General features: G+C 37.6%; 1 gene segment (V, D, J or C) and 1 further gene; one reads left to right on the top strand and one right to left on the bottom strand.

Annotated features, from left to right (window-relative positions):
- The window catches only part of Igk (immunoglobulin kappa chain complex), a 3171119-nt gene that overhangs the window by 1470675 nt on the left and 1678220 nt on the right, over window positions 1–22224 (top strand).
- Igkv4-79 (immunoglobulin kappa variable 4-79) lies at window positions 16662–17195 on the bottom strand. The segment is given in 2 exon segments: window positions 16662–16970; window positions 17147–17195. Coding segments are annotated over 2 exon segments (358 nt in total).

The following is a 22224-nucleotide window of genomic DNA, read 5'->3' on the forward strand; positions in this document are numbered from 1 at the left end:
AAATGGCATTATGATGTATAGTCATTGCCCTTTTTTCATATTAAAATATATATCTCTTTTCTTATTTTGGTAAGTTTTGTCATCTCTTTGGTCTTGAATTATGTGGATAAATAGGTTGAGACAAATTGTACTCATTTTTTTTACCTTTTAAAAGTCATAACATAGCTACATACTGTTTGCCACTACTTTTTCCTCCATTCATACAAATGCACATACACTCCTTGCTCTTTTTCTGATTCGTGGCTTCTTATTACCTCTATTCATACATAAGTAAAGTTTGTTTAATTCATATAGTTTAGATATTTGATATGCAATTCCCTTTGCAAAAGATGGAAATCATTCCAAAAATACTCCATAAATTATCAAAATGCAGATATTAGGAGATTGTGTGTTGACCAGTCCTAAATTACTCAACAACAACGCACTTTTCTGCACCTATTTCCCAGGAAATTTTTGCAGAGTGGGTAGAAATATTTTAAGAGCCAGACAAACTGGAGATTTGCTTTTAAATAGTGTGATGGTTTGTATATGGTCAGCCCAGAGAGGGGCACTATGAGGTGTGGCCTTGTTGGAGTAGGTGGAACATTGTGTGTATGGCTTTAAGGCCTTCATCTTAGATTCCTTGAATTCAGTATTCTGTTAGCAGCTTTCAAATGAAGAAGTAGAACCTTCAGTTCCTCCCAAACCATGCCTGCCTGGATGCTGCAGTGTTACTGCCTTGATGATAATAGACTGAACATCAGAACCTGCAAGCCAGGCCCAAATAAATGTTGTCCTTATAAGACCTGCCTTGGTCATGATGTCTGTTCAGAGAAGTAAAACCGTAAGGTAGACTGTGTCTCCTAGAAACACCAGAGAAGCTGCATTCAGGTGGTCTAATGGCTGATGAATAAACAAGACATGAACAAGGATGACTCCTGAATACATGTAAACATTGAAATGGTAATTCTTCACGGTATTCCACCCTAAATAAAGAATTATGGTGTAACTGTAAATTCTGAGAGTAGGCAAAATAACACTGTTAACTAGAATAGAACCCCTGAATGATCAGTAAAACAGGACTGTATTCAAACTCTGTGTTTTCGACTTTTTTACCTCAAAGGACATTAGTAATAAGGAAAGTGATTTTCTGAGTTCCTTCTGATGGAAGGTTCCTGAGGATCCTACAGCTTCTCAGGCTGCTATGATGTACCTGATATAATCTGTCTTCCTATTAAAATGATCTGAATATGGAGACATCAAAATAATACAGGCTATTGCAACTGATCTTAGATTCTCAATAAAACTTGATAGTAGGACTGTATTGATGAATAGAAGACACATTTTGGACACAGAACATGACAGAATCAAGTTACTATGGACAAAGTAACTGCTAATAAGAGACTAAAGCTGGATAAATCAACCATTCTATGGTGTGACAACATTTTATAATACATGAATACTCTCTGGTAATTGAAAAATTATGTAATCATACAAATGTCCAGTCATTTGGTTTCTCTATTACTTGTCTACTTTGGTTACTGAAACTTGTTTTTCAATTAACCAGAAGCCAATGGAGAAATACATGACTAGTCAGAATGATGACACACTCAGACCTGAGTGCTTTAGTTAATATGGAACATCTAGCTTATATCTCTATCTCAAAACACCCTTGGAAGGAGTTACAGAGACAAAGTTTGGCGCTGAGATGAAAGGATGGACCATGTAGAGACTGCCATACCCAGGGATCCATCCCATAATCAGCTTCCAAACGCTGACACCATTGCATACATTAGCAAGATTTTATCGAAAGGACCCAGATGTAGCTGTCTCTTGTGAGACTATGCCGGGGCCTAGCAAACACAGAAGTGGATGCTCACAGTCAGCTAATGGATGGATCACAGGGCTCCCAATGGAGGAGCTAGAGAGAGTACCCAAGGAGCTAAAGGGATCTGCAACCCTATAGGTGGAACAACATTATGAACTAACTAGTACCCCGGAGCTCTTGACTCTAGCTGCATATGTATCAAAAGATGGCCTAGTCGACCATCACTGGAAAGAGAGGCCCATTGGACACGCAAACATTATATGCCCTAGTACAGGGGAACGCCAGGGCCAAAAAGGGGGAATGGTTGGGTAGGGGAGTGGGGGTGGGTGGGTATGGGGGACTTTTGGTATAGCATTGGAAATGTCAATGAGGATAATACCTAATAAAAAATGGAAAAGGAAAAAAAAAAAGAAAATGTCATGGAATAAGTGCAGATTAAATGTAAAACTCAGAAAATAGGAGAGCTGTGAAATGAAGTCCTCTGGACACAAAGTGGCTATAGCAATCTTGAAATCAAAAGCAGTGATTATCTGCAAGATCATGGCAGTCAAAATCCTGATCTGGATGACAAGTTCACCTCCAGGACTCAATCTATACCGAGCAATTAGTGCTATAGTGGTTTCTGGAGATCCAGAACCTTTAGTATTAGAGAATATAATAGTATACTCTAGTACTAAAAGTGACCATCAAATTGACCTAATACTGATTCCTACTCATCTGCATATGTAGAGGAGTGAGTCACCATTAATTGCAGGACAAGTTATGAGATAACTATATCATTAGCTTGATATCAGCAAAACAAAGGAATGCTCCTAAACTCCTTGTATACCACATATTCAGGTTGAATTCATGGGTTCCTTCAAGGGTTAGAAGTCGTGGATCATTTTATAGTTTCATATTCTTTTCTATTTTTCATCTGTCCTAGTAGATGGACACCTTTAGAAATAAAAATCAATTGTAATAAAATGGGTTGTGTTCTCTCTAATGAAAGACAAATGCTATACATTGGATGGCTTGTGGTTATGCCTAAGCTCCCTGTTCTGTGAATTTTCATGAAATTCTGGGATTATGAAATAATGGAAGCTTTTATTTAAGAATATGAGATTGTGATGTCCAGGCTACAGAGGGAAGGAATAAATGTTATTTAGCCTACTTTTCTAATAATGAGTATAAAACTTCCATGAAATAACTGTGTGCTGGGTGAATTCTTTTGTAGGTGAATGTAAACATTTACTCCACATGAAGATATATACTTGTTGATTTGCAATCATGCAAGGCCTCTCTAGCTAGAATTTAAGTTAATAATTTCACTACACCACAAATGAAGCCAATAGTGTTAATAAATACTGAGATTTTCTAATATGCCTTGGTACATGCTTGAATAAGAACCCTTGTTTAATAAATGTGATGAATATTTTTTTTTTTTTTTTAACTTTCTTTTTTTTTTTTTTTTTTTTCCATTTTTTATTAGGTATTTAGCTCATTTACATTTCCAATGCTATACCAAAAGTCCCCCTTACCCACCCACCCCCACTCCCCTACCCACCCACTCCCCCCCTTTGGCCCTGGCGTTCCCCTGTACCGGGGCACACAAAGTCTGCGTGTCCAATGGGCCTCTCTTTCCAGTGATGGCCGACTAGGCCATCTTTTGATACATATGCAGCTAGAGTCAAGAGCTCAGGGGTACTGGTTAGTTCATAATGTTGTTCCACCTATAGGGTTGAAGATCCCTTTAGCTCCTTGGGTACTTTCTCTAGCTCCTCCATTGGGAGCCCTGTGATCCATCCATTAGCTGACTGTGAGCATCCACTTCTGTGTTTGCTAGGCCCCGGCATAGTCTCACAAGAGACAGCTACATCTGGGTCCTTTCGATAAAATCTTGCTAGTATATGCAATGGTGTCAGCGTTTGGATGCTGATTATGGGGTGGATCCCTGGATATGGCAGACTCTACATGGTCCATCCTTTCATCTCAGCTCCAAACTTTGTTTCTGTAACTCCTTCCATGGGTGTTTTGTTCCCACTTCTAAGGAGGGGCATAGTGTCCACACTTCAGTCTTCATTTTTCTTGAGTTTCATGTGTTTAGGAAATTGTATCTTATATCGTGGGTATCCTAGGTTTTGGGCTAGTATCCACTTATCAGTGAGTACATATTGTGTGAGTTCCTTTGTGATTGTGTTACCTCACTCAGGATGATGCTCTCCAGGTCCATCCATTTGGCTAGGAATTTCATAAATTCATTCTTTTTAATAGCTGAGTAGTACTCCATTGTGTAGATGTACCACATTTTCTGTATCCATTCCTCTGTTGAGGGGCATCTGGGTTCTTTCCAGTTTCTGGCTATTATAAATAAGGCTGCTATGAACATAGTGGAGCATGTGTCCTTCTTACCAGTTGGGGCTTCTTCTGGATATATGCCCAGGAGAGGTATTGCTGGATCCTCCGGTAGTACTATGTCCAATTTTCTGAGGAACCGCCAGACTGATTTCCAGAGTGGTTGTACAAGCCTGCAATCCCACCAACAATGGAGGAGTGTTCCTCTTTCTCCACATCCTCGCCAGCATCTGCTGTCACCTGAATTTTTGATCTTAGCCATTCTCACTGGTGTGAGGTGGAATCTCAGGGTTGTTTTGATTTGCATTTCCCTGATGATTAAGGATGTTGAACATTTTTTCAGGTGCTTCTCTGCCATTCGGTATTCCTCAGGTGAGAATTCTTTGTTCAGTTCTGAGCCCCATTTTTTAAGGGGGTTATTTGATTTTCTGAGGTCCACCTTCTTGAGTTCTTTATATATGTTGGATATTAGTCCCCTATCTGATTTAGGATAGGTAAAGATCCTTTCCCAGTCTGTTGGTGGTCTTTTTGTCTTATAGACAGTGTCTTTTGCCTTGCAGAAACTTTGGAGTTTCATTAGGTCCCATTTGTCAATTCTCGATCTTACAGCACAAGCCATTGCTGTTCTGTTCAGGAATTTTTCCCCTGTGCCCATATCTTCAAGGCTTTTCCCCACTTTCTCCTCTATAAGTTTCAGTGTCTCTGGTTTTATGTGAAGTTCCTTGATCCACTTAGATTTGACCTTAGTACAAGGAGATAAGTATGGATCGATTCGCATTCTTCTACATGATAACAACCAGTTGTGCCAGCACCAATTGTTGAAAATGCTGTCTTTCTTCCACTGGATGGTTTTGGCTCCCTTGTCGAAGATCAAGTGACCATAGGTGTGTGGGTTCATTTCTGGGTCTTCAATTCTATTCCATTGGTCCACTTGTCTGTCTCTATACCAGTACCATGCAGTTTTTATCACAATTGCTCTGTAGTAAAGCTTTAGGTCAGGCATGGTGATTCCACCAGAGGTTCTTTTATCCTTGAGAAGAGTTTTTGCTATCCTCGGTTTTTTGTTATTCCAGATGAATTTGCAAATTGCTCCTTCTAATTCGTTGAAGAATTGAGTTGGAATTTTAATGGGGATTGCATTGAATCTGTAGATTGCTTTTGGCAAGATAGCCATTTTTACAATGTTGGTCCTGCCAATCCATGAGCATGGGAGATCTTTCCATCTTCTGAGATCTTCTTTAATTTCTTTCTTCAGGGACTTGAAGTTTTTATCATACAGATCTTTCACTTCCTTCGTTAGAGTCACGCCGAGATATTTTATATTATTTGTGGCTATTGAGAAGGGTGTTGTTTCCCTAATTTCTTTCTCAGCCTGTTTATTCTTTGTGTAGAGAAAGGCCATTGACTTGTTTGAGTTAATTTCATATCCAGCTACTTCACCGAAGCTGTTTATCAGGTTTAGGAGTTCTCTGTTGGAATTTTTAGGGTCACTTATATATACTATCATATCATCTGCAAAAAGTGATATTTTGACTTCCTCTTTTCCAATTTGTATCCCCTTGATCTCCTTTTGTTGTCGAATTGCTCTGGCTAATACTTCAAGTACTATGTTGAAAAGGTAGGGAGAAAGTGGGCAGCCTTGTCTAGTCCCTGATTTTAGTGGGATTGCTTCCAGCTTCTCTCCATTTACTTTGATGTTGGCTACTGGTTTGCTGTAGATTGCTTTTATCATGTTTAGGTATTGGCCTTGAATTCCTGATCTTTCCAGAACTTTTATCATGAATGGGTGTTGGATCTTGTCAAATGCTTTTTCTGCATCTAACGAGATGATCATGTGGTTTTTGTCTTTGAGTTTGTTTATATAATGGATTACATTGATGGATTTTCGTATATTAAACCATCCCTGCATCCCTGGAATAAAACCTACTTGGTCAGGATGGATGATTGCTTTAATGTGTTCTTGGATTCGGTTAGCGAGAATTTTATTAAGGATTTTTGCATCGATGTTCATAAGAGAAATTGGTCTGAAGTTCTCTATCTTTGTTGGATCTTTCTGTGGTTTAGGTATCAGAGTAATAGTGGCTTCATAAAATGAGTTGGGTAGAATACCTTCTACTTCTATCTTGTGAAAAAGTTTGTGCAGAACTGGAGTTAGATCTTCTTTGAAGGTCTGATAGAACTCTGCACTAAACCCGTCTGGTCCTGGGCTTTTTTTGGCTGGGAGACTATTAATAACTGCTTCTATTTCTTTAGGGGATATGGGACTGTTTAGAAGGTCAACTTGATCCTGATTCAACTTTGGTACCTGGTATCTGTCCAGAAATTTGTCCATTTCGTCCAGGTTTTCCAGTTTTGTTGAGTATAGCCTTTTGTAGAAGGATCTGATGGTGTTTTGGATTTCTTCAGGATCTGTTGTTATGTCTCCCTTTTCATTTCTGATTTTGTTAATTAGGATTTTGTCCCTGTGCCCTTTAGTGAGTCTAGCTAAGGGTTTATCTATCTTGTTGATTTTCTCAAAGAACCAACTCCTCGTTTGGTTAATTCTTTGAATAGTTCTTCTTGTTTCCACTTGGTTGATTTCACCCCTGAGTTTGATTATTTCCTGCCGTCTACTCCTCTTGGGTGAATTTGCTTCCTTTTTTTCTAGAGCTTTTAGATGTGTTGTCAAGCTGCTAGTATGTGCTCTCTCCCGTTTTTTCTTGAAGGCACTCATAGCTATGAGTTTCCCTCTTAGAAATGCTTTCATTGTGTCCCAAAGGTTTGGGTACGTTGTGGCTTCATTTTCATTAAACTCTAAAAAGTCTTTAATTTCTTTCTTTATCCCTTCCTTGACCAAGGTATCATTGAGAAGAGTGTTGTTCAGTTTCCATGTGAATGTTGGCTTTCTGTTATTTATTTTGTTATTGAAGATCAGCCTTAGTGCATGGTGATCTGATAGGATACATGGGGCAATTTCAATATTTTTGAATCTGTTGAGGCCTGATTTGTGACCTATTATGTGGTCAATTTTGGAGAAGGTACCATGAGGTGCTGAGAAGAAGGTATATCCTTTTGTTTTAGGGTAAAATGTTCTGTAGATATCTGTCAGATCCATTTGTTTCATCACTTCTGTTAGTTTCAGTGTGTCCCTGTTTAGTTTCTGTTTCCATGATCTGTCCATTGGTGAAAGTGGTGTGTTGAAGTCTCCCACTATTATTGTGTGAGGCGCAATGTGTGCTTTGAGCTTTACTAAAGTTTCTTTAGTGAATGTGGCTGCTCTTGTATTTGGAGCATAGATATTCAGAATTGAGAGTTCCTCTTGGAGGATTTTACCTTTGATGAGAATGAAGTGTCCCTCCTTGTCTTTTTTGATGACTTTGGGTTGGAAGTCAATCTTATCAGATATTAGGATGGCTACTCCTGCTTGTTTCTTCATACCATTTGCTTGGAAAATTGTTTTCCAGCCTTTCATTCTGAGGTAGTGTCTATCTTTTTCTCTGAGATGAGTTTCCTGTAAGCAGCAAAATGTTGGGTCTTGTTTGTGTAGCCAGTTTGTTAGTCTATGTCTTTTTATTGGCGAGTTGAGACCATTGATGTTAAGAGATATTAAGGAAAAGTAATTGTTGCTTCCTGTTATTTTAGTTGTTAAAGGTGGCATTCTGTTCTTGTGGCTGTCTTCTTTTAGGTTTGTTGAGGGATTACCTTCTTGTTTTTTCTAGGGCGTTGTTCCCGTTCTTGTATTGGTTTTTTTCTGTTATTATCCTTTGAAGGGCTGGATTCGTGGAGAGATAATGCGTGAATTTGGTTTTGTCGTGGAATACTTTGGTTTCTCCCTCTATGATAATTGAGAGTTTGGCTGGGTATAGTAGCCTGGGCTGCAGTTTGTGTTCTCTTAGTGTCTGTATAACATCTGTCCAGGCTCTTCTGGCTTTCATAGTCTCTGGTGAAAAATCTGGTGTAATTCTGATAGGCTTGCCTTTATATGTTACTTGACCTTTTTCCCTTACTGCTTTTAGTATTCTATCTTTATTTAGTGCATTTGATGTTCTGATTATTATGTGTCGGGAGGAATTTCTTTTCTGGTCCAGTCTATTTGGAGTTCTGTAGGCTTCTTGTATGTTCATATGCATCTCATTCTTTAGATTTGGGAAGTTTTCTTCAATAATTTTGTTGAAGATGTTTGCTGGACCTTTGAGTTGAAAATCTTCATTCTCATCCACTCCTATTATCCGTAGGTTTGGTCTTCTCATTGTGTCCTGGATTTCCTGGATATTTTGAGTTAGGATCTTTTTGCATTTTCCATTTTCTTTGATTGTTGTGCCGATGTTCTCTATGGAATCTTCTGCACCTGAGATTCTCTCTTCCATCTCTTGTATTCTGTTGCTGATGCTCAAATCTATGGTTCCAGATTTCTTTCCTAGGGTTTCTATCTCTAGTGTTGCCTCGCTTTGAGTTTTCTTTATTGTGTCTACTTCCCTTTTTAGGTCTAGTATGGTTTTGTTCATTTCCATCACCTGTTTGTATGTTTTTTCCTCTTTTTCTGTAAGGACTTCTACCTGTTTGATTGTGTTTTCCTGTTTTTCTTTAAGGACTTGTAACTCTTTAGCAGTGTTCTCCTGTATTTCTTTAAGTGATTTATTAAAGTCCTTCTTGATGTCCTCTACCATCATCATGAGATATGCTTTTAAATCTAGGTCTAGGTTCTCAGGTGTGTTGGGGTTCCCTGGACTGGGCGAAGTGGGTGTGCTGGGTTCTGGTGATGGTGAGTGGTCTTGGTTCCTGTTAGTCAGATTCCTCCGTTTACCTTTCGCCATCTGGTAATCTCTGGAGTTAGTAGTTATAGTTGACTCTGTTTAGAGATTGTTCTTCTGGTGATTCTGTTACCGTCTATCAGCAGACCTGGGAGACAGATTCTCTCCTCTGAGTTTCAGTGCTCAGAGCACTCTCTGCTGGCAAGCTCTCTTACAGGGAAGGTGCGCAGATATCTTGTATTTGGACCTCCTCCTGGCCGAAGAAGAAGGCCCAAAACAGGACCTTTCTCAGACACTGTGTTGCTTTGGCAGTTCCCAGGTGGTACAGACTCTCACCTGTTCAGACTAATTTCCTAAGTTCGGCGGGTCCAGGACCAAGATGGCGACCGCTGCTGCTGTGGCTTAGGCCGCCTCCCCAGCCGGGTGGGCACCTGTCCTCTGGTCCGGAAGGTGGCCGGCTGTCCCCGGCCCACGCAGGGTGCTGCCTCAGCGCCTCTGTGCTTCCGCCTGTTCCAGAAGCTGTCAGGTTCTCTGGCGCACCCTCTCACCTGTTCAGACTAATTTCCTAAGTTCAGCGGGTCCCGGAACAAGATGGCGACCGCTGCTGCTGTGGCTTAGGCCGCCTCCCCAGCCGGGCGGGCACCTGTCCTCTGGTCCGGAAGGTGGCCGGCTGTCCCCGGCCCACACAGGGTGCTGCCTCAGCGCCTCTGTGCTTCCGCCTGTTCCAGAAGCTGTCAGGTTCTCTGGCGCACCCTCTCACCTGTTCAGACTAATTTCCTAAGTTCGGCGGGTCCCGGACCAAGATGGCGACCGCTGCTGCTGTGGCTTAGGCCGCCTCCCCAGCCGGGCGGGCACCTGTCCTCTGGTCCGGAAGGTGGCCGGCTGTCCCCGGCCCACACAGGGTGCTGCCTCAGCGCCTCTGTGCTTCCGCCTGTTCCAGAAGCTGTCAGGTTCTCTGGCGCACCCTCTCACCTGTTCAGACTAATTTCCTAAGTTCGGCGGGTCCCGGACCAAGATGGCGACCGCTGCTGCTGTGGCTTAGGTCGCCTCCCCAGCCGGGCGGGCACCTGTCCTCTGGTCCGGAAGGTGGCCGGCTGTCCCCGGCCCACACAGGGTGCTGCCTCAGCGCCTCTGTGCTTCTGCCTGTTCCAGAAGCTGTCAGGTTCTCTGGCGCACCCTCTCACCTGTTCATACTAATTTCCTAAGTTCGGCGGGTCCCGGACCAAGATGGCGACCGCTGCTGCTGTGGCTTAGGCCGCCTCCCCCGTGATGAATATTTTTTGAAAGTTTTGTTTTGTTCCCATTGTACACAGCCAAGGTATCAGAACAATAGATTAAGGCATTGCTCTTTTTCATATCTATAATGTAACAATTGTTCTATTTAGGATTTATGGTTTGTGTGTATGTATGTGTGTGTACATTGATTATGTATGCTTGTATGTGTCCACATGGTTGGTTTGTGTGTGAGTGTTTGTGTGTGTGTGTGTGTGTGTGTGTGTGTGTGTGTGTGCATTTGAATTATAAATTTAAAGGAAAAGAATTTTAGCAGAAGAATTGTTTTTTCCTGTATAAAGAATTTCTCAGGACATTGATAGATGTACATAATTTTCTGTTATGCTTTAGGCATCTTGTAGGAGAGGGAGACTCAACAAGTCCTTTATTCCTTTTTTCAGTCTCCTGTGAGCTAAATAGGAACAAAGACCACAGAGATGAAATAAAAATCTTCTGTTGTTTTGAGAGGTCTATTCTACTCAAGGCAGTCTGTTGGGCCTCTGGGGAGGCAAGAGTATTAACTGTAAGAAATATGGAATCCCTAAGGGTCACTATGCAAAAAACAGTAAGTTAGAACTGAAAGTATGATGTTATAAGAAGACACCTTCTGTTTCCACTCTTCTTCACTGTATTATTAAATGTGATGAATAGCACTTTCTGTAGTGTACATGTCAGAATAGTTTATAATAGGAAATGAATGCAACTGGCTGGTCATATGACTGAACTACAGCTCACCATTAATACTCAGAGATAATTGTTATGATGAATTCCAGGATCATTTTAGTGAACAAATCTTAGAGACATAAGGTCACACTAATGAGTAACATATTTAAGGACATTTGAAGAACAAATTCACAAACAAAAACCCTGAGAATTCATCCTTCCTTTGAATAAATGTCATACTCCCACTTGAACAAAATTTGACTTGATTAAATATTCTAAGTTGCAGAGTGCAGACTGGAGGAGATTGTACATAATACAAAGCCTTTTAATAATATTATGTTTATCCTAATAGTTTTGCATCAAACATCATTCAGAGCCCGTTACAAAGTGATATATGTTGTCAATGTTCCATCTCGTGATGCATACCTTCCACCATGCTTTTTCCTTTTACCTAAATATTCTCCTTTTTTTGTTTTTGTTTTGTTTTCTTTTGTTTTGTTTTGTTTTCGTTTGTTTTGTTTTGTTTTGTTTTGTTTTGTTTTGTTTTGTTTTTCTCAAGACAGGGTTTCTCTTTATAGATCTGGCTGTCCTGGAACTCACTCTGTAGACCAGGCTGGCCTTGAACTCAGAAATCCACCTGCCTCTGCCTCCTGAGTGCTGGGATTGAAGGTGTGTGCCACCACACCTGGCCCTGAGCTAAATATTCTAATGAGTTTCGTTTTTAAATTTGTTTTCCTTAATCTTACTCCCTCCTTTTAATTGTTATAATATTCAAATTTTGGTCTACAACAAAATTGAAGTTTCTGATGCCAAGTATTCACAATTAAAGAGTATTCATACTGATATTTTATAACGCTAAACTCATCATTTTACTTTTTCACCAGACATATATGGGCTGAGCTTCATTCAGAAATCTACTGCCAAATTTTCTGGCACAACAGAAAGAACCAGGTAAAGAGAAACACTCTAGATTTGCTGCTCTTGTGGGCTCTTTTACAATTAACTTAATTTTCTTATAGGTAAGCTAAGGATGTCTACATAGTTGTGATTTTGTTTCCACATATGAATTCAGAAAGATTATCTTGGTTTCTAAATTATCTAATTAGCAGAACAAGGAGAAAACACTGGAACATACTTAAAAGAATACTTTCAGATGGTCATTATTTTAGTGGTGAATAATGTATAGATGCCAAGACAAAGTAACAAATCCAGTGCATGTTTTTGATATAGAACTATAAGCTCAATTCACAGAAAACTTAGTCATACAGGTTGGTGTTATGAATAAGTCACACTTAGTTACTATGTTCAGGTACTAGGGTTTCTTTAGGGAAACATGAATATTCAATTATTCATATCTCATAATACCAGAAGTTATTAGAAACTCAATGTTATGTACAAATGGAAAAAGTGTTCCGAAAGAATATATGTTTTGTATTGGCTAGAAAGAAATACTCTAATTTATTTCTGTTTTCATCTTTTATGTAGTTATGTGACTAGAATTTTGGGCAACTGCTTGCTAAACGTCATTCTGAAGGTGATAAAAATTGTAGTATAACAATCCAAAATCTTGACTATTTTCATTTAGATTTTTACATAATATTGAACGTTCCTAGGGTGTATTTTTGCATAATTATTTATTGAACATATTATACAGGCAACTTTTGAGCATTCATTTAAGTAGGTTGCATAAGTGAAGTTGTCTTTATAAAGAAAAGAAATTGAGTTCGTTATGAAAAGTTGAAAGATGTATTTCAAACAATCCATTATAATTTCAACCTAATATTCCCCTCTTGGCAGAATACATATCCTGATAATAATTTTTGGAATTGAATCTTTTTGGTGCCTTCTTATTATTCACATGAAACTCTGGTACATGAGCAGTATCAGGACTGGAAATAAAACAAAAACAGAGCTCCAAAATGGGTGTACACTTTTAAAGTCCAACGTTGCAGAGAAGATGAGAGAATCAAGAGGAAAGTATTCAATCAAGAGTTTCTTCCTCATCATCATTTAGGATTATTAATAATATGACAAATGCTATAGAAACTCTCAGGTGAAGCCTTGGACATTTATGCTTTACAAATAAAAAACATGGAGATTTACTCCAAGTACATCTGCAGGAGATACTGACATTCATCATCATGCCACATTTGGATCTTCTTGACAACAACTTCCCATAGACACCTTCATGCAAACCTTACACTAATCTTCAAAAACGAATACAAAATGAATCATAAGCTTGAATATACATTGGAATCCTAATGATTTTCTAGAGGACTTTGTTCATGAAAGTTCACACAAGACGTGTTCAACAACTCCAAGCATCAAATCTCTAAGAGATAATGGTGAGTAAGCTTGAGGAAGACAACCATGCAGGGCCACAGATAAAATGATAGGAACAGAAAGTTATCAAAATGGAAGAGATGAGTGGGGTTATCTGCAAGGAAGACATGAAGGGTGTTAGAAATAATAGACTGAAATTGAACAAGACAGCTACGTAAGTGGTAAAACCCACTATTTATATTTAGAATCTAGTTAGAGAATAGAGAATGTTGTTAATCATTGAAGTTAAACAAGACCAGTATTTTTGTAATACAACTAAAATACCAACAGAAATTCATAGTTTACATGATAAAAATATGAAGTCTACAAATAAATAAGGAAATAGTTAGTTGATAAGTTCCTAAGGTGAAAATATAATCTCACTGAGCTAAAATCAAGGATTAAGAAGGACTATGTCCCTCCAGAGGCCAAAGGGAGTAATCAATGTACTACTTTTGCATCCTTAAGATGCTCTATATATTCTGTACTCAAAGCCCTAATCTTTCCCTCAACATTTCCTTGTTATCAGGCCTTTCTGAATATGAAAGCAATCCCTAGTAAACGGCGAACCATTATGTTTGCATTAATTCCACTATATCATTTCAATATGAACTCTACATATCAAAATCCCTAACTACTATTTGACAAAACTCATATGCCAAATAACATGCATGGAATTAAATAACTAGGATTCATTGGTCACGGGCCACTATATATGTGTAAAGAAATTTTTGCATATGGTATAAATATAATTGATAAACTGTCTTCCTGTAAAAGAAAATGAAACACTCATATGGCAAATTTATGGTAGAAGAAATGATGGGAGAAATAAAACTCTTAGATACACCAGTTATGTGAGACTAAAGGCTAGGGAAGCTAACATAGACTTCATGCTCCACATGAGAGTGAAAACACTTAGAGACACCTGTGATTTTGTGTCAAGGGTTTGTAGGAGTGAGGGAGAGTTACTGCTTATTAAAATAATCAAATATTCCAGGGTAATTGAGCATTCCTTAAATCTTCTCTCATTAAAATCAAAAGCCAAAAGCAAAATCAAACCAACCAAAGATACAAAAACCAAAAAAGTATCTCATACATCATGATACATCCTCTGATTAGTGCCTTAGGGTATCTTAGGCATCCTTGTGATTTTACTTCATGAAGACAATAAACAACTATCAAAAAATAGTTAATAAGTTTCCACCAAAAAAGGAAAATTAGAATCTCCGCCTTTTTAGCTACATAGTTTAGACATGACATTACATTACTTCATGAAATAAAGGTGGATATTTATTAGCCCTCATTAATTGGTTTTATTGATCTAATAGTAGTTTTTCATAGATCTAATGACATATAATTACAATTGGAAAAAAATGTGCAAATTGTTAACCCTAGAATCTGAACCCTTAATATCCAAAGGCTTGGTCATGATGCATAAAGATACTTATACAAAGGTCTGTTGATTATGTGCTTCCCAAGAAGTCAAGTCTTGCCTGAAACTGATAATGTAGGCTCTCTGACCCATTTTCCCCACATTTCCCTACAAGTTCAAGGTGGAATATTGATGGAGTTAGGTGTATACAGTATCTTTGTGGGTGCTTTTCTAGTCTGTTTCCCTGTCCATGTCTTCCTACACGTTTCAAAGAACATTTAATCCTCCTTTTCTGATTTTATATCTCATGGAAGGGTTGATCATTAAGCATGTACATAGAACATCATAGAAAGAAAAAAAGATCCTGACATATTCTTCTAGAAGACATGAGAGAAAGTGAGTAAATGGAATACTGACTTGCTGATTCACTGATGCTTCACGATTCAAAAATTTTCTAGTGACCTTTCTAGATCACTGGATTTTCTGGTTGAATTATATTGCTGTGGAGAGATACCATAACCACAAAAACTCTCCCAAAGAAGGCCTTTATTTGGGAACTGCTTAGTGTTTAGTTCATTATCTTCATATTGTGGAGCATGGTTGTAGCAAGACAGACATGAGAGAAGAGAATGTGGAATCTGGATCAGCAAGTGACCAGAAAATAGAAACAATGGGCATGGATTAGGCTTAAAACCTTAGAGTCTAACACACTTTCCAGAAAGGCCATACCACTAAATCCTATCAAATAGGGTTTCTTACTAAGAAATATTTGAATTTTATTTAAATATATGAAACTATGATGTCCATTATTATTCAAATAACAACAGTAAGCATAGAACTAACCAGAAAAAAGTGCCAAGCACTAAATTTCATATAGTGTTTGGAAACACATAAATGTAAAAGTGTTTCCTTTTTGGTTTAGATGTGTATAGATTTTGCTTAGAGCAGTGTTCGTCTGTGCGGTTAGGGCTGCTCATAAACACATGATCCTCTTTATGCAGTTTTTTCTTTGCTAGGACTAAAATTCAAACAACTGTTTCTGAAAAAGGTTTCTTGACAAATTATATAAATAATGTGCTAAATACACATTAATATCTTGGCTTCCTGCGATGGTGTGACACTTTCTTCTATGGATGGAGACAGAGAGGTTGGTAACTGTGTCTAATGGATTTCATACCAACAGCTTACATTGAAAAATTGAAAATAAACTATTACATAATTATTCCTGTTATCATTAAGTGTCAATTAAATTTTATTAAACTGTAATTGACATTTAAAATTGACAACACAAATATTTTAAATAATTTGTCTTTATATAGAATATTAAATTGTCTTTATGAATTTAATTATTCATATTAAGGTACACACACACAAATGGATTCATAGGCAGACAGACAGACAGACAGACAGACAGGCAGGCAGACAGACAGACAGACAGACAGATAGATAGATAGATAGATAGATTGATTGATAGATAGATTGATAGATAGATTGATAGATAGATTGATAGATAGATTGATAGATAGATAGGTGATATATATAAGAAAAAATAATGTTCATTTATTAGTTTTCTGTTGCCTACTTGGTTTCTTTATTGGTGGAGTGTTTCAATTACTTGTCATGAGGATAGAAAGAAAATATACGTGCCTGTCAGTAGTTTCTCGTTTTTAATTTGGAGAGAAAAATATTTTAAGCACATATTAAGAGGACAATTTAGTGGAAAAGTTGTACTAATAAAACCAAGAAAATATATTAGGATGGATACTACTTTTTGTAAGATAACAAAAGCAGTGTGTTGTGAGAAAATGAATATCCTGAAGAAAACTACAAACCAAGAAGATTCTAAAATCAGTGAAAGTAGCAGAAAATAGATGTAAAGTTTCATGGGGACCACCAGTAAAATAGACTGCCACACATGTCTTTGATAAACAGAACAAAAATTGAGAATAAATAAACACTGGAAATGTAGATTATTTGAGAATAGCACTGAAGTACAGTGGAATATTATAGAGACATTCATCTAAATATGCAAATGACATTGTAAACCAGAACAACCTGTGTGGACTACTGCAATCAAACTCGTGGCCACAGTTTATTTCTAGGAGGAAGTAGCTAGACTTTAAGAAGTTAGAAGGTTTTTGTTCTAGTCTGTTTCACTGTGGGGGTGGGTAACTACTCCACTGATGGCAGAAATAAGAGGCAGCATCTTCAGCCTCCATGCTGCTGATTGTGAGAGAGTAAGAGGTCCCAGACCCACTGCCACTGAAGCGAGCAGGGACTCCAGAAGCCAGGTTGGATGTGCTATAAATCCAGAGTTTGGGGGAGGATCCTGGCTTCTGCTGGTACCAGTACAAGTAGCTGGAACTTACACTTGAGCTGGCACTGCAGGTCAAGGTGACCTTCTCCCCAGGAGATGCAGACATGATTGCTGGAGACTGGGTGAGAACAATTTGTCCTCTGGACATTATGACTAGAAAAAAGCAACGTAGAGAGAGAGGGATTAATAGAAATAGAGATACAAAAATAATTTTATAGCACCCAACATTCAGATGAAAGAAAAAGAAAAAAAAATTATTTTAGACTCAAATTCCCCAGGGAAAATAATTTTGGTTGGATTCTGATCTCAAATTCCCTGCCCTCTGTTACCTGAGACACTGATTAGCAGGAAGCTGAAAATCTGCACCTGAAAATCCATTTTGTCTTTGAATTTTTGTTCCTAGCTAATTACTGCTATTCTCATAAGTACTTTGCTTTAAAACAACTGTGAGATATTTGTGGTTACTGAAAATGTAATATGCAAATCACAGGATACAGTCTAGTCTCTTTTAGCTTATAAACACATGGGAGAATATGGGCTGTGGGTTCATGAAGATGCACTCATCTACAACTACTCTGAATAATCACCATTCTCAGTATTTCATGTGCCCTGAAACTGTGTAATTCATGTTCTATTTATTACCTGAGAGAATCTGAGAGCACTTTTCAAATAAATGTATTTATAAAGATCGACAGTCCCCGAAACTGAAAATTTAAGTTTGATCATATATTTTACTTATAGCAAAGACTGAGGGAATGGGGAAGGACTTGAATGAGTGGGTACTGGGAAAGGAGGAAAATATAGTGTTGAAAAGTGAATAAAACAATTTATTTAAAAATTGTTTTAATTTACCTTAGATAAAGTTTTATTTATCTTCCTATAACGTTAAAGTCTGCATAGCCATGATGAAGCATGCCTATGTCTCTAGATTTTAGGAATGATTTCACATTCCTCCCTTCATGAAAGACTTCTTCCATTTTTTAATCAACTATTATGAAAAACAACTGAGATGTATTGAGAGATACTGACCTAAGAATTGTTGAAATCAAGGTACTTATTAAGTATGCCTTTCTAAGGAAACTATTCTAACTAAATGGCTAGCTTCTTTCTGAATAATACATATTTTCATCTTTCATTGTATTTAGGAGCTAGTTGCTACTCTTATTCTGTTTACTACAGAAAGAAAAATCTATTATTTTTTTCTGAATAAGTGCTTTATATTTCACCATTTAAGGATACAAAATCGGTTTCCAGAGTGGTTGTACCAGCCTGCAATCCCATCATCAATGCATAAAACCAGATACATGAAATCTAATAGAAGACAAAGTGGGAAAGAGTCTTGAGCACATGAGCACAGGAGAAAATTTCCTGAACAGAACAACAATAGCTTATGTCTTATGATCAAGAACTGGCATATGGGACATCATAAAATTGCAAAGCATCTGTAAGGCAAAGGACACTGTCAATAGGACAATGTGGCAACCAACAGATTGTGAAAAGAACTTTACCAATCCTATATCTGTTACACGGCTAATATTAAATATATACAAAAACTCAATAAGTTAGACTCCAGAGAACCAAATACCCTATTAAAAGACTGGATACAGAGCTTAAGAAAGAATACTTAACTGAGTAATACCAAATATTTAAAAAGCACCTAAGGAATTGCTCATCATCCTTATTCATCAAGGAAATGCAAATCAAAACAACTCTGTGATTCCATCTCACACAACTCAGAATGGCTAAAATAAAAAAAAAAAATGCAGGTGATGAAGATGCTGGTGAGGTTGTGGAAAAAGTGTATGTCTTGTTTTATAATCTCATGTAATTACAACTCTAGGGCTGATGTTAGTGACTGAATGGAATTGTGATTGTGCCCTATCAGATCTAGGATTGGTAAAAATCCTTTCCCAATCTATTGGTGGTCTTTTTGTATTATTGATCATAATCAGCAACCAAAAGCAGACACTATTACATATGCCAGCAAGATTTTGCTGACAAAAGCCGGACATAGCTTTCTCTTGTGAGGCTATGCCAGTGCCTGGCAAATATAGAAGTCGATGCCCACAGTCATCTATTGGATAGAACACAGTGCCCTCAATGGAGGAGCTAGAGAAAGTACACAAGAGCTGAAGGGGTCTGCCACCCTATCGATGGAACAACAATATGAACTAACTAGTACTCTCAGGGCTCATGTCTCTAGCTGCATATGTAGCAAAAGATGGCCTAGTTGGCCATCATTGGGAAGAGAGGCCCCCTTGGTCTAGCATACTTTATATATTCTAGGAAAGAGGAAAGCCAGTGTCAAGAAGTGGGTGTTCGTGGGTAGGAGAGCAGGATATGGGGGGTATAGGGGACTTTTGGGATAGCATTTGAAATGTAAATGAAGAAAACATCTAATAATTAAAAAAAAATACTAAACAAAAAAACAAAAACAGAAATGTGATTGTGCCGCCATCTACTGTTAACATAGCCAAAGTGAAGGCAGGGTTATAAAATATCCATTTTGAAGTATAGAGGAAATACTACATTTACAGTACTGTCTGCCAAGTAGTAGTATGTTTAGAACAAAAGAAATACTATGACAAATGTGGTGATTCTTTATTTCCAATCGTTACAAACATAAATAAAATAGTGTTCACGCAGGCACATTCACACTTATAGCACATTTCATGACTTCGTGAAATGAAAATATCAGAGATGTAAAATGTTCTCTGAGATACAGTGAGATTACAAAAAGATACAATAATATAGAACTTGATGGTATAAAGTCATTTTATATAAAGCCATAATATAATAAACTGTAGATTATGCCACGATGTTTTAAATTGATGGCACATTATGATGTGTTCTTGCAATCATGTGGCTACTTTAGAGCCATAGATTGTTGCTACTGCTTAGAATCAAGGAAGAGTAGTGATACCACATACAATGGTATACAAAATGTTAAATACTTGCAATTTGAATTCAGTTTTCCATTGAAAAATGCAGTAATTTGGTAACCTTATAAATGGAAAATTTTGGTTACCTGAACTACAAAATATACTATTAGTATGTTAAGTCACATTGTATTGAATATCTCTCTTATTTCAACACCATCTGAACTGTGCAGGCCTCACTGAGATTCCCCACCTGGATAGGTTCTGCTTTTCAATTCTTAGAGGAGGGGCAGATGGCCAAAAAGGGGTTCTGGTACACAATCAATGCACTCTTTTCTTACTGAAATATTTATAACTTTTGATAAGTTTTGTCATCTCTTTGGTCTTAAATTAGGTGGAAGAAATAGGTTGAGATAAATTATCCTCATTTTTTTATCTTTTAAAAATCATAACAAAGACACATACTGTTTGCTACTACTTTTTCCTCCATTCATAGAAATCCACATATACTCCTTGCTCTTTCTCTGATTCATGGCTTCTTATTACCTCTATACGTACATAAATCAAGTTTGTTTAATTCATATGGTTTAGATATTTGATGTGCAATTTCCTTTGCAAGAGATGGAAATCATTCCAAAAATACTCCATAAATTATCAAAATGCAGATATTAGGAGATTATATGGCGTCCAGTCCTAAATTATCCAACTACAAAATACTCTCTGAACCTATTTCTCAGGAATCATTGCATAGTGGGTAGAATTATTTTAAGAGCCGGAGAAACTTGAGATTTGCTCTAACATAATGTGATGGTTTGTATATGCTCAGCCGAGAGAGTGGCACTATGAGGTGTGGCCTTGTTGGAGTAGGAGGGACAATGTGGGTATGGCTTTAAGGCCTTCATCTTAGATTCCTTGAATTCAGTATTCTGCTAGCAACTTTCAAATGAAGAAGTAGAACTTTCAGTTCCTCCCAAACCATGCCTGCCTGGATGCTGCCATGCTACTGTCTTGATGATAATAGACTGAACCTCGGAACCTGCAAGCCAGGTCCAAATAAATGTTGTCCTTATAAGACCTGCCTTGGTCATGATGTCTGTTCAGAGAAGTAAAACCCTAAGGCAGACTGTGTCTCCTAGAAACACCAGAGAAGCTGCATCCAGGTGGTCTAATGGCTGATGCATAAACAAGACATGAACAAGGATGACTCCTGCATACATGTAAACATTGAAATGGTAATTCTTCACGGTATTCCACCCTAAATAAAGAAGTATAGTGTAACTGTGGAAATTCTGAGAGTAGGCAAAATAACACTGTTAACTAGAATAGAACCCCTGGTGATCAGTAAAACAGGACGGTATTCAAAATCTGTGTTTTTGACTTTATTTTACCTCAAAGGACATTAGTAATAAGGAAAGTGATTTTCTGAGTTTCTTCTGATGGAAGGTTCCTGAGGATCCTACAGCTTCTCAGGCTGCTATGATGTACCTGATATAATATGGCTTCCTAGTAAAATGATCTGAATAGGGAGACATCAAAATAATACAGACTATTGCAACTGATCTTAGATTCTCAATAAAACTTGATAGTAGTACTGTATTCATGAATAGAAGACTCATTTTGGACACAGAACATGACAGAATCAAGTTACTATGGAAAAAATAACTGCTAATAAGAGACTAAAGCTGGATAAATCAACCATTCTATGGTGTGACAACATTTTATAATACATGAATACTCTCTGGTAATTGAAAAATTATGTAATCATACAAATTTCCAGGCATTTGGTTTCTCTATTTCTTGTCTACTTTTTTATTGAAGCTTGTTCTTCAATTAATCAGAAGTCAATGGAGAAATACATAACTAGTCAGAATGATGACACACTCAGACTTGAGTGCTTAAATTAATATGGAACATGTAGCTTATATCTCTATCTCAAATCTCAAAAACTGTCATGGAATAGGTGTAGATTAAATGTACAACTCAGAAAATAGGAGAGCTTGAAATGCTGTCCTCTGTACACAATGTGGCTATTGTAATCTTGAACTCAAGAAGCAGTGATTATCTATCTGCAAGATCATGGCAGTCAAAATCCTGATCTAGATGACAAGTTCACCTCCAGGACTCAACCTATACTGAGCAATTAGCGCTATAGTGGTTCCCGCAGATCCAGAACCATTAGTATTAGAGAATATAATAATATTCTCTAGTACTAAAAGAGACCATAGGGTTAACATGTTTCAGAAGACAGAACCACATAAATAATCATGTGGCTATCACTAACTAGTGTAAGTAGGTTATAAATATAGAAATATGTGGAAATTTGGGAAGATGGTTGTATTACATGGATATTAAAAGTATGAGAGAGAGGAAATGATGATAAGCATGATAATAGTTTGTTGTGTAGTTTAGTAAAACCCAAAAATATAGAAAAATTTAAAAATAAGCTTTCATCTGAATGCACAGATTGAATCTACATTATCAATCTCTCCCCACTCACCTTCTTCATTGCTCTCACTACAGGAAAAACC

Source organism: Mus musculus, chromosome 6 (assembly GCF_000001635.26).
Source record: "Mus musculus strain C57BL/6J chromosome 6, GRCm38.p6 C57BL/6J".
Taxonomy (NCBI): Eukaryota; Metazoa; Chordata; class Mammalia; order Rodentia; family Muridae; genus Mus; species Mus musculus.